The sequence below is a fragment of the Penicillium riverlandense genome (assembly GCF_028828495.1).
Source record: "Penicillium riverlandense strain IBT 135883 chromosome Unknown utg000003l_segment0_segment0, whole genome shotgun sequence".
NCBI lineage: Eukaryota > Fungi > Ascomycota > Eurotiomycetes > Eurotiales > Aspergillaceae > Penicillium > Penicillium riverlandense.
Window position 1 is genome coordinate 2,717,558 of NW_026643196.1, and position 14,240 is coordinate 2,731,797.

Genomic DNA, 14,240 nt, shown 5'->3' on the forward strand with positions numbered 1-14,240 from the left:
GAGGCACAAATAATGTTGCGCGGTGTTCTGAGCTGGGGCGAAGATTTGGGTGTTTGAAAAAACCATTTATGAGCAATGAGGGGCAGCGAGTAATGGCTGTATCGCTATTTCGGGTAATTTACTGCATTCGTTAGCTTATAGTATCTTCGTATATACATTCCGGTATTTCGAAACAATCTAATTTTAGGTATAGATTAGCTCGATCCAACTAAGGTCCTAGAAACAAATTCGCTGTGCAAAACATGGAAGCCAATTTCGAATATAAGTGTACCCGGGGGGCTTGCAGTCAAGGTCCGCCCTGCCAAGCACATCAGTCTTACAACACTGGGCCTGGGTATAGAGCAGCGATGTAGGGCAAATGGGCCCAACCATGCCTCCGCTATTGCCTCCATTGCCTCCATTGACAAAGCCACCATTAGTTCCCGGCTCATTGAGGGGCACAGCAAGAACCGGAACCAGAAATAGGAATAGGGCGACAAGCCTCATGTTGACGGGTAGGCAAGCCGCTGCTGGCACATAGATCCTGGGTCTTAAATTTTTCGGCCAGACATTGAAGAATCAAGGCATTACAGGTCCAACTGACAGGATAGTCCCGGAAATTCCCAATACATAGACTAGTGAGTTTTGGCAGAGGGGATGCAGAATCAATCGAAGAGTGTAGGTGGTCGCACCACTTTCGGGACGTACTGTGGTACCAAATTCTGTCCTGTATATGACATTCCCAGATATCGTCCATCTAACCATACCCCTCACCCTATACACTTACCCACTGTCAAGAGGATTCGGCTTCGTCCAGCCTATACTCCAAAGGAATAACAGGCCAGTGGTCAACCCCATCCAAAATCGCCAGAGCCATACCTCCGCTCTGATGCATCTGGATATGGCAATGCATAAAAAACGCCCCCGGGTTAACAACCTGGTACCTAATGGCCAACCAGGTTGGCTCGTTCAGCGGAAGAGGCGTGGGGGATGTATCTCTATACTGCGGAGTCTCGAGATTAAAGGAGTCCGGGATAAACTGCATCGCCTCCGCAACTGACGAGTAGTTGAAAGTACCATTGCCCTGGCCGATGACGAAGTGCTTGTTGGAATGTTTGTGTATTGGATGCCGCGGCTGGCCAACTGTAGTTACCTGCAGAATGAGGTCGATCCAGGTATTGTTCTTGGTGCGGATGTACAGGTAAGATGGGATGGAGGACTCGTTGAAGAGAAGGGGCTGTGACTCTTCAAATCCTATATTGAAGGATTGATTGGCCAGTTTCCAGATGTATGAGGAGTTGATCTGGCCGATGTTGAGGATGTAAGTTGCAGCGACGTCGGTGGAAGGCGCTATGACCGGGAAAGGCACGACTTGGCTCTCATCGAAGAGAATTGTCTCCTCGGTAGCATTTATGCCTGCAGGTGTGATCCACGGGTTGGACGGCCTGTGCAGTTTGTTTGTGGCCTCGTAGTGCATTGTCGCTGTGACGTTGAGAACCTGGTTCGCGCTTGCGCTGGCCACTCGGACTGTGTAGTCGCCCGCTGGTTTGTTCAGTGGAATCATTACTGAGTATCGGTTTGCGTTGGGGACGATGACGGCGTCGGCGAGCTGAGGCTCGATGTAGCGTCCGTCAATGGCGTAGACGTACATCTCGTGCTCGTCCACGGAGAAAATCATCTCGAGGACACCGGCGGAGCTGATCAAGTCCCAGCTTACATACTGAGCAGCTGGGTTGACATTAAATCGCGCATGAGAGGCCTCGGTGGGTACACATCCATCAAACATGCCCGGTAGTAGAGCGCTATAGTTGTGAGGGTAAGCACCCTGTGCGGCGATAAGATCAGGAGGTAGACAACTAAAGACTTCTGTTAGCATGAATTTTCTCTCTCCTCTCACGTATCATATTACACTCACCCCAGGTCTGTCAAGGTCTCGTTCCCCAGAAACGGTTGCAGTCCCGTTTCGTTGACGAAGGAAGCAAGCTCAGCCTGCGAGAAACAATTCACGGAGCCCATTCCGTTGATCAAAAGCGCATTTGCACAGAGTGCATCAACTCCAGAGGCTTCTTCGGCACTCCAGATTTGCTCCGATGTATACCGCTTCCAATCAGACAGCATGATCGGGGATGTGTTCTTTTCCGCCTCCAGCATAGCCTTGAGGTCGGTCGAGCTGTTGCTGATAAGATCAAAAGGCCGCTCCACCGAACGGGCGGGGGCGATATAAATTGGTCCATAAAGTCCATCATCAATCTGACCGCGGTGATGGGCATGGTAGAAGTAAGCACCGTACTGATCTGCGTTCCATTGGTAAAGGAATGAGCCGCCTTGTGGAATTGGTCGCTGAGACACGCCCGGGGTACCGTCAGACCATGGTGTACCACGCTGCTCGATTCCTAGATTTCTGTATAAGTAAAAAAGCTCATCAAAGTATCGGACAAGCCAGTCTTACCGTGGAAATGCACAGTCACCGAGAAAGGGCAGTCATTTTGAACATAAAACTCGACATTGTCACTCTGGTCCAAAGACAATTGTGGGGCAGGAAATTGGCCATTGGTATGTATCATCGGTCTAGTGATGCCCGCAACAGTTCGATTTTCCCATGTCAGGGTGATAGCAAAGTACTTGGTGGCGGCAGATGCCCACTGTGCAAGGCACAAGGCCGCGACCAGGAACCAACTGCCAAAAGGGATCTTCATGATGAGCAACTCGAGACACTTAGATTGCAGTTCAGCCAGCCAAAGACTTGAACAAGCAGAGCTCCTGTTGGATCATAACTTGTTTATATATTGTTCAGCGCAGCCCCAGGAGGGAGTCAACGCCAGCTACAGCCCATTCCGACTCAGACCAGGGATCCTGGGGTGCACGATGGTACATGGTATAGGAGACATGCAGGATCTATCTGCCGATGAACGGTTGCAGTAGTGAGAATAATGGTCCTTCCAGCGGGTGCAGTCGGGAATCGGAGACCTCTACCAATAGACAGCGGTCTGTCGGCTGAACCAGTTCATGCGAACCCCGACATATAGCGCCGGGATTGTGAGTTTAGATCGGCCACGAGGCCAATCATGGTACAGATCCCGGTCCAGGGCGCTGGCTGGGGCCACTACTAACTCGCAGCGAGGCCTTAATCCGGCAAAAGGGCGATCCACGGGTACCAGATCTTGGGGTGTCGCAAGATCGATCTCGGGGAGAGTTTTGTCCCGATTCAGTGGTCCTGCAATGTGATAATTAGGAAGACGCAATGAGCCGTGATTCCTTTTGTTGACAAGGACCCTCGTGACTGTAACCCCATTGGTCATTGGCAAAGCCTCACTTCAGTAGTCGGGTGGAGTGCCACGAACGAATGAACGTAGGACGACCAGCAGAGGTTCCATAGCCATGGGGCGTCTGACTCAGGTCGGACTTTGGCAGGTCAGACAGAGTGAGTGTCGATGAATATAGTGGGTGGGAACAAAGAAAAAGGTCAGTCGATTTGGCTATCAGCTGCGACTCAACCAGTCACCACCTGGGAATATCGGCTCCACGTGCCCAGGGTTGGATTCAGGTACGCAATCACCGCAATAGCCGGGCCAGGAGTGCAGAGAATACGATCGTGTGGAAGCCAGGTTTAAAATCGAGCTACCCTCCACGAGAATGAGGCGCGGTGGAAAAAGAAAAAACCCCAAAATGCATTCGTTATATGATCCCACGATTATCGTCAGTAGATATGCCCCCACAAGCCGAGTTCCAGGTGAACAAAAAAAAAATAAAACCATGAACTTTTCCCACCCAATAGTGTATATCAAATCCGTCTCAAAACTATATCACAAATTCCCAAAATCATCATGAAATGCAGACATCACGTTGGGCAGCGTGTGCCGCAGGAGGGCGGTCCTTTTTAAAATCACACACGATATCAGGCTGCAGATCTGGGTTCAGCTATCCCTGACCCTCAACGTGGTCATTAAACCTCTGCGCCCCGTCTGACTGCAAGCCCGCTGCGTCATCATCAAGATTAATCTTGCTGTAGTTGTCGTTTAAGCGCTGCAGGAATGCCGGATCGAACCCCATTTGCACCAACGGATCAGTTGGCCTTTCACCGGGCGCCGAGGAGGGTTGAGTCGGGAAGGCTGAGGAGGGGTGAGTGGGAAAGCTGCCGCCCCAATCCGTCGACAATGAGGGCTCAGCTCCAGCGGAGATCACCCCGGTACTCCCGGCGTAGCTGCCCGAAAGACTGCCTGCTCCGCTGTGAACGGCAGGCGAAAATCCCGTTCTGGGGTAAGCAGGGCTTTTGATACTGGGGCTAGATACGCCAGAGGTATTGAATGAGCCTTGGCATACTGCTCGAGCAAGGATGTTGGTGTCCTGCGGCGTAGCATGCAGTCCGCCCTGGAGTGCAAATGGTGGTTGCATGCCCAGGTCGGCAAAGTTGATGTCGTTGATATCCATGCTCGTATCTAGGCCAGTATCCCGCTTGAGTACACCTAGCCATAGCCGGTTATCGGCGCAGGTTTGGTTCCACGGGTCATCACATCCGTAGATAATCCGGCGGGCTTCTGCTTGTAACATCTGGTCGGTGGGATGGACTCCCTGAGCAACTTGGTTATGAATGTACTCGGAGAGCTCTCGTGACAGCCTCAGGTAGCAATTGGCATCGGTCGGGACACTGAGGTTCGGGGTCGAGCCCGCCTCCTGGGCCTGGGCGGTGGTCCAGGGATCCAGAGAACGCCATTCATAGTCAATCATGTACGGCGGAATTGCATTCTCCACGCGGTTCATGATTGCAGGCTCAAACCCCCAGTCTCCTTGCCATTGAGCCATGAGGGCCCCGTTCTTGAAGTGGCTAGCCAAGTGATCTACTCGGTCTTTCCAGGTGTTGAAGGTGGTACCACAGAAGCCACAGCGAGACTTGATGTCGTTAATGGTACTCCGCCATGTCTCCATGGGAGATTGGAACTTGGCATTGTGCATCAGACGGAGATGCTGATTGAGATGATCCTTGCGGTAGAAGGTCCTCTCCTGAATGGTCTTCTCTTGACAACTCATATAGTCGTGGGTTTCCAGGTGTGGGCCGTCCGGGTTCTCCATCAGGCAGAATACACAGCGAGACGTACCATTGTCATTTGTTATACCTCCGTGAGGCGAACAGGTCCATTTCTCGAGGACGAGGTGCATGGATTTTTCATGCCGCTGCCAATCGTATTTGGCGGGGAAGGAATCGGTGCAGAAGGTGCATTGATATGGACGAACGGCTTTCACCTTGTGTTGATTGAATGTATTGATCGGCCCGGATGCTTTGCGGCGGCGACGACGTTCTTTTCGATCCATTGAGTTGAACGAGCCACGGGATCGATGGGAGAAGGCAGACGCAAAAGAAAAGTCCGAGAGCGACGAGTGACTAGTCTCTAGGCTGCTAGCCGACGCGGAGCGGATCTTATGTTCGGAGCTCGCGTGGCTTGAGTCATTCGTACTGGACCAGGGGCGCCTCACGTGACCGCTGCCTGGAGGGGATTCGAACGGTGGGTTGGCCAGAGCACGACTGATGTCGCTGATCGTGGCTGCTTCGTTCTCGGGGGGCGAGTACTCCCAACGTTCCAGGGGGGTCATGAGCGACACATCCACGGGGCGGGCGTGGGGGATGTCCACGGCACCCGGCACGGGCGAATTGGTCCCAGAACGCACTTTGCCGCGGCGTCGGGCGTTGGCGAGCCAGTTGGAGATCTGTGTTCTGGTCAAGCCCGTGTGTTCTTTCAGGTCGTCCTTTTCCTGCTCGGTGGGATAAGGGTACTCGTGGTGGTGCCGGAGCCAGCTCTTCAGCACATTCACGGCCCGGCGAGACAGGCGGGCGTTGCTCTTTCGAGAGCGCGCATCCGGGTCATCAGCCCGAGAGCCGTAGGAAACGGACTTGAGGGCTTTCTTCCCCGTCAAGCCGCCAGTCTCCGTGAGAACGTTCTCGGACACTGTATGTAAGGTGTCCAGGAACTTTCCAGGGGCTTTGGTGTGCGTGAAGCTGCACTCGCGGTAGAGAGAGATACAGCACGAGCAACCATTCTGCATCACACCACGATTCCATATGAAGCAGTCGAAGCCCATACGCCGACAGAAATCACAGGGTTCCTGGGCACGCGTCATCGGATAGACCGCGGTGTCGGGCTCGACCGGCTGGGCGAACTCAGCCGTAGCGAGCGGGTCATTGGGGAAGTCCAGTGGCTGGTCCTGGAGCAGGGTATCGAAATTGGCCTCGCGCTCGTCCGCATCATCAAACTCAATATCAACCGAGGCGACATCGTCGGCCGGGTGGTTGGAAGAGCCATGCGCAGACGAGGCACCTTCAAAATCAAAGTACTCCATGTTGCTGCTGCTTGGAGGCAGCCAACGATGTTAAGAATGAACCGTGTTAATCGTCAGAAAGAGAGGTTGGCAACCAGAAGACACGGTATGGAAACGAGAAGAATGGAAGAGTCGGTCAGAAAGCGCAACCGTGGTCTGGGGTACCAAGAGCATGAATAATCAATCCTAGTGGGACCACCAGCAGCCTTGGCGCTAAGATTAGCTAGAAAACCTGCGGGAACAAGAATAATCAGTGATCCTGACGCTCGATCAGCACGGCCAGGATCAGTCCGTCCACAGGATGTGATTGAGACGGCTGCCGAAGATCGGGGTTGACCGACACTGAATGCCCGGAGACAGAGTCCAGGTCCGGCGCCGATCAGATCCACGCCCTGTGGTTGACAACGCCTTGCCTGTTCGGGTAAGGCGCGGGCGGGGTGTCTGTCATGATTCATCTCAGTTGGCATCGCGATATCGGGACACACACAGACAGAGATGGAGAACACGAACACGAGCCTGTGCACATGCGGCACTTTCAGCCGAACCCCGCAGGATAAAAGTACAGGATGCATCAGCCACAAAACTTAGTTGAGAATTTAAATAGAGACACGATCCCTGGTACTTTGTATACTTATTCATGTCTCTCTCGTGATTCGGATTCAATCTTGGACTACTAATTCGTCATGTAATCTGACGTGCCCCTTGTTTTCTAGAAATGGTCAGATCCCGTGAAATCTGGCTTACTGCTCGGATCCGATCGACTTTTCGAGGCAGAGTGAGAATTTGCCCAAGGCGTTCAGGCCGCCGATTGAGTCATCGGTCGGGCTTTTTTTGACTATCTCCGGATTTTCGGGCCGAACAGAGGCCAAGAGTGATTTTAGCTAGGAGAGCCTCTAGAAGTAGAGAGAGTTATAACTTACTATATACTGAGGAGGTCACATACTCAATCCGCACTACTGTACTTCGTGCAGTGGGCGAACATTGCCGATCTATATATTTCTAACCTGCATATGCATAGTTTAGTTAACGGACAGGCATCCATCGCTCATTTATTTCTCACATCTCACTATATCATACCATATTCCCCTCGACCCTCACAGTTGCCCTGTGGTGCATTTCTTTACTTCGTGGGATATAGCGTGGTTTTCTCTGTATTCGATCCGTCCCTCATGGGCATACAGCCCTCTGCGCACCCTCTTCACTACGTGAGAATTGCTCTAGAAGTAACCAGAAGAAAAGTTAAGTGAATAACTCTTATTCGTACCCGGATCTATGTAGGAGCGACGAGAGAAGAAAGCCAAATCGCACGGTGTCTACCCCGATGCGAACCTCAAAAGTCAACAAAGACTTCAAGACGTGGCAGTTGACTCATCCCTATCTGCCATTAAGAAAGCTCTTAAATGGCAAGTCGCTCCACCTTCTCCCTAAGCCGCCTAATCTGCGGAGCCAGGTCACTCGCCTCGTTGGAAGAGATACTGGCCGCGATAATAGGCCGGCTCACACCGCAGGCGCGACCCATTGCGATCTTGCCAGGCACGAACACATAGGGGACGTTCTTGTCCTCGGCGAGGAGCGGGAGATGCATCAGAATCGCAAGCGGTGTCGCATCGCTGGCGAGAATGACAATCTCGGACGTGCCGCGGTTTAGAGACTTCGTGGCTGCGCAACGGTTAGCTACCAGGATAATTCGGAAAATAGACCCAACAACAAGGACATACCTTCGTTTGCGCCCTTTTTCACCTGGCGGTAGTGGGTAGCCTGCTGCAAGAGGTCGAAGATCTCCTGTGCCAGGGCAGCATCGGCCAGCGGCCAGGCTATAGATTCTGTCAGGGAACGGGATATCGAAATAGCATAAGGTGAGGCAATCTTACCAGCAGAATCAGCAGAGTCAGCCATTTTTTTTTTTTTTTTTTGGTTACCAAAGGCTCGCCGTTAGGTTCACTGCCTAGGACAATGTGGTTAATCGGTTCGGAGGATGGACTGGGAGACAGAATGTCCGTCCAGGCAAAGAAAAGTCGATCGGGGAAAGGTAAGTCCGATGACAATCTTGCAGGTCACGTGCAGTGGAGCAGAATTCGTTCGCTATAGCCCAGAGGGTATATATGATCTTATAGAAGTATGGGAATAGAACATGAAGCAATTGCTCCCGGCTCACAAACCCTCGTTTCCTACGTAGAGAAACCACCCTCCTTAGTAGCGAGATAAGGCTACTGCCTACTGGTACCCTCCATCTCTACTTCGGTAGGCCATCATTCTGAGTGAAAGAAAAGCCAATCTCGTAGCTCCAAGTACTCTGCCAGCACTAACTCCAGATAGAAGACGAACAATGTATTTTTTTCATTTGTCATTGACCGCAATGCGCCTAGTTTCAGCATGCTAGGTTCGATACCCTGTTTTTCCGAGGGAACCTTTAATACACTCGGGCTATCACCGTCATTGCAAAATAAACCTCAAACCCAAACCGCACACATTCCCTTAAGCCGACTTGCTCTGGACGGCCTCACGGCCCTTGGCGATCCGGGCGAGGATGTCCTCGCGGTCCTTGTCCATGTGGAGCTTGGTGATGACAACGTTGGAGGGGGCGATGGGGATGGGGATGCTCTGGCCGTTGCTCTTGTCGCGGGAAACCTTCTCGACGTGGATGACGAACTTGAGACGGTAGGACGAAGTGACCTTGCCTTCACGGCCCTTCTGGGATCCGCGGGTGATCGTAACGTAGTCGCCGACACGGATGGGGATGGAGCGGACCTGTTGCAGCAGAGTGAATTAGAAAATTGTGTTGTGTTGGTGCTGGGATCGATTCGGTTGGGAAAACGTACGTTCTTCTCCTGGCGCAGCTCGGTGGAGAGAGGGGCCGACATCAGAACACGACGCTGGCTGGAGGGCGCAGAGAAGTGTGCCTGTAAGAATTTGTGAGTTCCCATTCTGGTCTTCGGTCGATCGGTTGGCTGCGACATACCTTGCGGGACTTGCTCCGCGAAGAGGAGATACCTGTAGACACACGTTTGTCAGTATTGAGAATTCGGGGCACGGTGGTGAAACGGCGCAAGGTGCACAGAGAGGGATAACGCACCGTGGTTGCGAACAGTCATCTTTACGGTGCCTCCGAGTGTCGTGGATGGGGTTGTCGTAGGAGGTCGGGCGGATGAGGAAAATCGTGTCTTGAATATTGGAAGCGGGTCGGGTTGTGCGTCACATGATGTGTTGCTCACGTAAGTCGGTTAGGGCCTGGTAAGGGGTTTGTGATTGGCTGGAATGCTAGCCCCATGGAGACCGGGAGTGTGGCCAATCAGACTAGACCTGCCATTGGATGGGGAGCTAATTGGCCAATCTAGCGCCCACATCAGATCTATACAGGCCATGTTTTCCATATTTTACTCATTGTTTCGTGGGTGTCTTGAATTTAGCAAAAGTGGGAGCAAGTGAGGCGTGGAAACGATTAAACTAATATTGTAGTGCAGAGAAAGAAAAACCACCCAAGAGTTCTCGCGTCGAGATGGGCGTCTGTGGTGTATTTTCCACGGGGCTTGTAGGATAACGCGGTTCCTCTCCATTTCTTAGCCATGTACCTCTGGGAAACATCTTGGCGAAAATCGGGCCAACGGCTCAATCCCCACTCGTCAGCTCCCTGCCCTAGCTCCAACTCCTGCAGTTGGATGCCACCATCATCCTCTGCATCACCACCATCGCCGCCATTCTTCGCCTCTTAAATCTCCGCTGCAACCTCCGCCCAACGTCTCCCAACCCAACCACTCCTGCCACCACTCCAAACACTTTGACAAAGTAAGTGAAAGCTTGGGGGAGCATCGTTCTGTATAGGGTTAGCCGGCCAAAGAAAAGGGCGGGAGGGAACTCACCATAGTGATGGTTGGGAAAAGGAAAGAGGGAAAAAGGCCAGTGTCACTTAACAGTCTCTTGCCCGAACACGTCTTCAAAACTGATGTCGATGGTTTGCGAGCCAGCAGCACCAGTTGGCCTTTGGGGAAATCATCTATCCAGTAATTAGAAGCCAGCGAAAAAAGTGTAAGTTGCAGGTCATACCTGGCTCTGTTGCAGGAGGCTGCGCTCCAAGCTGCCCGTAGATGGTCTCATGATCATTCATAACGGGGATGTACTATCCAGGGGCCACGTTCTCTTATCGTGGCATCTCCAAAGCTTGATCATAAGTCAGCGGGAAAATAATTTAAGTTGTAAGGTCATACCTGGCTCTGTTGCAGGACGACATTGCCCCTGGCGTCGACTTGATACAATTCAACTTCTCCGTGCTTCCGGTTCTGCCAGTTCGCCAGCCGGACTCGATTTGGGTCTAGCAGCTTTGTTGTGCCGTCTATTCTATTTCTCATAGCAACGTTGGCACAAACACTGGCCCGCATAGCCATCCCAATCAGGTTTGCTTCGGCTTTCAGGAAAACTGGCAGACTATGTGACGCTACCGCCACATCAAGTGTCTTTGAGAAGCTGCTGCCAACTGACTTGAAATCAGCAAAGCGAATGTCCACGTTCTCGGCCTTCAATATCGCCTCAAGAACTTGGCCTACGGCCTGTTGAAATCGTCCTTGCCAAAGCCTTTCTTAGGCTTGATAGCACAAATGGCGCAGTGCTCCCCCGTCGATTTGGGTATCCAGAGAGCTCCGCTGTGACTGAAAGGGTGAGCTAAAATGCCGAGTCGAGCGTCTTTTGAAATCTGCAAAATCGAGGTCGATCTTTCCCTGAGTGGTCGATTGCGACGCGAAGATAGTCTTAAGTACGAACCCAAAGAATTTTTGAAATCCGCTTCGGACACCTCCTCGCGGATGCTCTTGGCCAGGTTGTAGCCAGCCACAGTCACAGTCCAGCTGTCCTTGACTGGCTTTTTCAGGCCCTGTAGCTCCGTCCTGATTCACTGCCAGGTCCAAAAAGCTGTGACGGTCTTGGGGACGTGTGACAGTTTTCGGAAACAGGAAATTGTCACGTTAGAGTAGAATTCCAGAGGCCATATAGAAAGCTCTCTGGGTCAGCGCGATTCATCTCCTGCGCGATAGCGCGGATGTCAGAACACTGATAATGGTTTGTAAACGGCGAACGAACAGAATGGAAGAAAAACGAACTCTTTGGTGCTGCTGACCAGCCTCCAGGGGACACTTCCTGCCCCACCGTCTTGTTGATGGAGAATGCACTGGCGGTGACAAGCTCGATGTCTTTGTTGGATCCCTCCCACCCCCCTTCCCCCTCCTACTGGGTTACCGCAGCGGCTGCATTGTCGCCGTATGTCACAGCGGCGTTGTGGTTGTCAACCCCCCAGCGCCCCTTGGGTCACCGCAATGTCTGCGTTGAAGAAACGATCGGGGGAGTAGGTAGAAGGAGGTGGGGAGACGGGGAGACGGGGAGATGGGGAGATGGAGAGATGGAGAGGGATGCTCAAGCGGTACGACAGGTATTTATAGGTGCCTAAGCAAACCGTATTCACCAAGCCCCCAATCCAGTCAGCAGCAATCAATCAAGAGCATTCACTTCATACCCTTGGGCACCAGAATGCTGCTGTTGTCGCTGGCCCTCATCTTCCTCGTCGTCTACCGAATCTACTTCCACCCTCTCGCTCATATCCCCGGTCCGCCATGGGCCCAGGCCACCTATCTCGATGAATGGGACTACAATCTGTATTGAAGTGGCCAGTTCACCTTCCAGCTTCGGGCCCTACATCGCAAATACGGTGCCAATACCACCCACAGTCTGTCTTCCTGAGCCGATCTCATGTCCTGTTTTGCCTCCAGGTCCCGTCATTCGCATCACCCCCGACGAAGTGCATATCGAAGACACGCGTGTAGCGCGGTCGTGGTATCGACGTGAGCCGTGACTACATTCTGCTGACGGTGAGGGGGTATTAAGTTGGTACAAGGTGTATCCAAGGTGCTGTAGTTGTAAAATCCATGACCCTTGTCACCGGCAGCCGGGGCTTGATATTATTCCTCCATTCGTTTGGACTTGGTTTAAGTTGTGCTGTTTCTAATTAGAGGATGAAATTTATCTTTATCAAATTAAGCTCGATATACAACAGCATCTCTTTCTTTTGACTCCCCCTACGTTCCGCAATCTACAGACCATGCGAATGGAAGAAATCAATAAAGTCAAAGAAAGAGCGCTTATAGTAGCGCTGGAGAGTGTCGCGGTCAACAACCTGCATACCGAAGTGCTGGTCATACGAGCCAAACTCCCAGTTGTCAAGCATACTCCAGCCAATAGCACCAATGATATTGATACCATCCTCGTGGATGCAATTCAGGATCTCGGTCAGGAAGGCGTCGTAGTACAGCGAGCGCGGCAGATCGTTCAGCTGCGAGGCCAGCGGCGCGGTGGACTCGGCGTACACGGGGAAGCCGAACTCGGACACCATGATCGCCTTCGGCTGGTACGTCTCCCAGATATAGTTCATGAATGCGCGGAAGTACTTCGGGGTCAGGTAGGGGTAGTCGTTGGAGTAGAAGCCGATTTCCCAGTTGTTCTCGCTGATCGAGGTGGTGTTCACGCAGTTTGGCCAGAGACTGTGGTTCGGGTCCTTGGCGCAGGCGTCGATGCCGCCGTCGGGTGGGAAGACGAAGGTCGCGGTGTATGGGTCAACCGCGTAGAAGTCGGACTTGCCCTTGTACCGGGCTAGGGTCTCGGGCGACAGTGGGCGAGACTCGTTGGTGCATGTCGATGTCACGCTCTCTGGCACATCCTTGCCGAGCCAGGTGGGGTTGGACATGATGCCGAGCAGGTAGTCCTGGTACCGGTTGGTAGCGGCAATATCCTCCTTGTTGTTGATGTCCAGGGGCACACCGAAGTTATCGGCGTTCTTGTAAGACATCATTCCCTTGCCGCCCATCGACTTGTACAGGTCGTACACTTGGGTGTGTGCCTCGAGGAAGTTGTACATGCCCTCCAGGTTGCCCGACTCATAGTAGGGCTCGTTGATGGTGATCCAGATGGGCACACGGTCTGCAAAGTGGGAGAACAGGATGCTCGAGTAGTAGACATAGGAATCGACAAACGTGCTGTTGGCAGCACCGGAATTGGTCGAAAAGTAAGCTCTCGACACATTACCACCGTCCATGATGAACTCGTAGGGCTCATCGGCATGCACAATGGTCACAATGGGCTTGACGCCGTACTCGAGACAGGTGTTGATCAGATCGTTGTAGTGGTCAATGCCCTCCTTGTTGACGGGCGTGCCGGCCGCAGCAAACGGAAGGATGCGAGTCCAAGAGATGGAAAAGGAGTAGTATGGGATACCCATGGCGGCCAGTCGCGCGATGTCCTCCTTGTATAGGTAGTAGTTCCAGTCGGTGATGTAGTCCGAGGCCTGCGGGAGGAAGTTGAAGTAGTCCAGCACACTTGGCGTACGGCCCTCGTCCTGGATGGCGCCCTCAATCTGGTTGGCTGACGAAGCGGCACCGACAATAAAGTCCTTGGGGAAAGTGTAGTCCTTTGCCTTGGCCCCGTCGCTGTACGAGAAGCCAGCCGGCGGCGGCATAATCAACGAGGACGATGGCACCGGAGTGGGCTGCACGGTGGTCGTAATGCTTGCGGTGGAGATGGACACATTGGGCATGAAAGTGGCCCAGCGGCGGTTCCACTCCGCTTGGCCGTAAGGGTTATTCCAGTCAGATGCGCTGGCGTCGTTCTTGTTCCAGGTGGTGGTCTTCACGCCCGAAGGCATGATCGCCGACATGGACGCGGCCGGCATGTAGGTCGTCACTGGCTTGGTGCGCGGCAAAGGCGTCGCATAGCGCGTCGATGTCATCGACGTGAATGTGTAGGACCCCTCATGGCCATGAGCCTCCCAGAAATTATTCGGCGCAGCGGGCTCTGCACCCTGCGGAGCAGCGTTGGCCAGCGGCGCCCACGCAGCCGCGATAGCTGCAGCAGTGCCAATCTCGAATCGCATGGTGGATGATCAAAAGAGAGTGATAGACGTGATCGGGAATTGCTCTACC

The 14,240-nt window shown here is 52.9% G+C and overlaps 5 protein-coding genes across 5 annotated transcripts; all 5 read right to left on the bottom strand.

Moving 5' to 3' along the window:
* Positions 1-772: 772 nt before the first annotated feature.
* N7474_004765 (multicopper oxidase) lies at positions 773-2,675 on the bottom strand (the record flags this gene model as incomplete). The annotated part of the gene is made up of 3 exons (XM_057196180.1): positions 773-1,835; positions 1,895-2,372; positions 2,429-2,675. The coding sequence occupies 3 exons, from the start codon at positions 2,673-2,675 to the stop codon at positions 773-775; spliced, it is 1,788 nt and encodes a 595-aa protein (XP_057053576.1).
* A 1,222-nt stretch (positions 2,676-3,897) lies between these two features.
* N7474_004766 (putative homeobox and C2H2 transcription factor) lies at positions 3,898-6,309 on the bottom strand (the record flags this gene model as incomplete). Its single annotated transcript, XM_057196181.1, has 1 exon — positions 3,898-6,309. One exon carries the CDS (start codon positions 6,307-6,309, stop codon positions 3,898-3,900), a length of 2,412 nt encoding a protein of 803 aa, XP_057053577.1.
* Positions 6,310-7,684: 1,375 nt separating this feature from the next.
* N7474_004767 (uncharacterized protein) lies at positions 7,685-8,184 on the bottom strand (the record flags this gene model as incomplete). Its single annotated transcript, XM_057196182.1, has 3 exons — positions 7,685-7,947; positions 8,007-8,102; positions 8,160-8,184. The coding sequence occupies 3 exons, from the start codon at positions 8,182-8,184 to the stop codon at positions 7,685-7,687; spliced, it is 384 nt and encodes a 127-aa protein (XP_057053578.1).
* A 579-nt stretch (positions 8,185-8,763) lies between these two features.
* N7474_004768 (60S ribosomal protein uL24) lies at positions 8,764-9,380 on the bottom strand (the record flags this gene model as incomplete). The annotated part of the gene is made up of 4 exons (XM_057196183.1): positions 8,764-9,036; positions 9,108-9,188; positions 9,248-9,279; positions 9,362-9,380. 4 exons carry the CDS (start codon positions 9,378-9,380, stop codon positions 8,764-8,766), a joined length of 405 nt encoding a protein of 134 aa, XP_057053579.1.
* Positions 9,381-12,358: 2,978 nt separating this feature from the next.
* On the bottom strand, positions 12,359-14,191 carry N7474_004769 (uncharacterized protein; the record flags this gene model as incomplete). The annotated part of the gene is made up of 1 exon (XM_057196184.1): positions 12,359-14,191. The coding sequence occupies one exon, from the start codon at positions 14,189-14,191 to the stop codon at positions 12,359-12,361; it is 1,833 nt and encodes a 610-aa protein (XP_057053580.1).
* Positions 14,192-14,240: the final 49 nt, after the last annotated feature.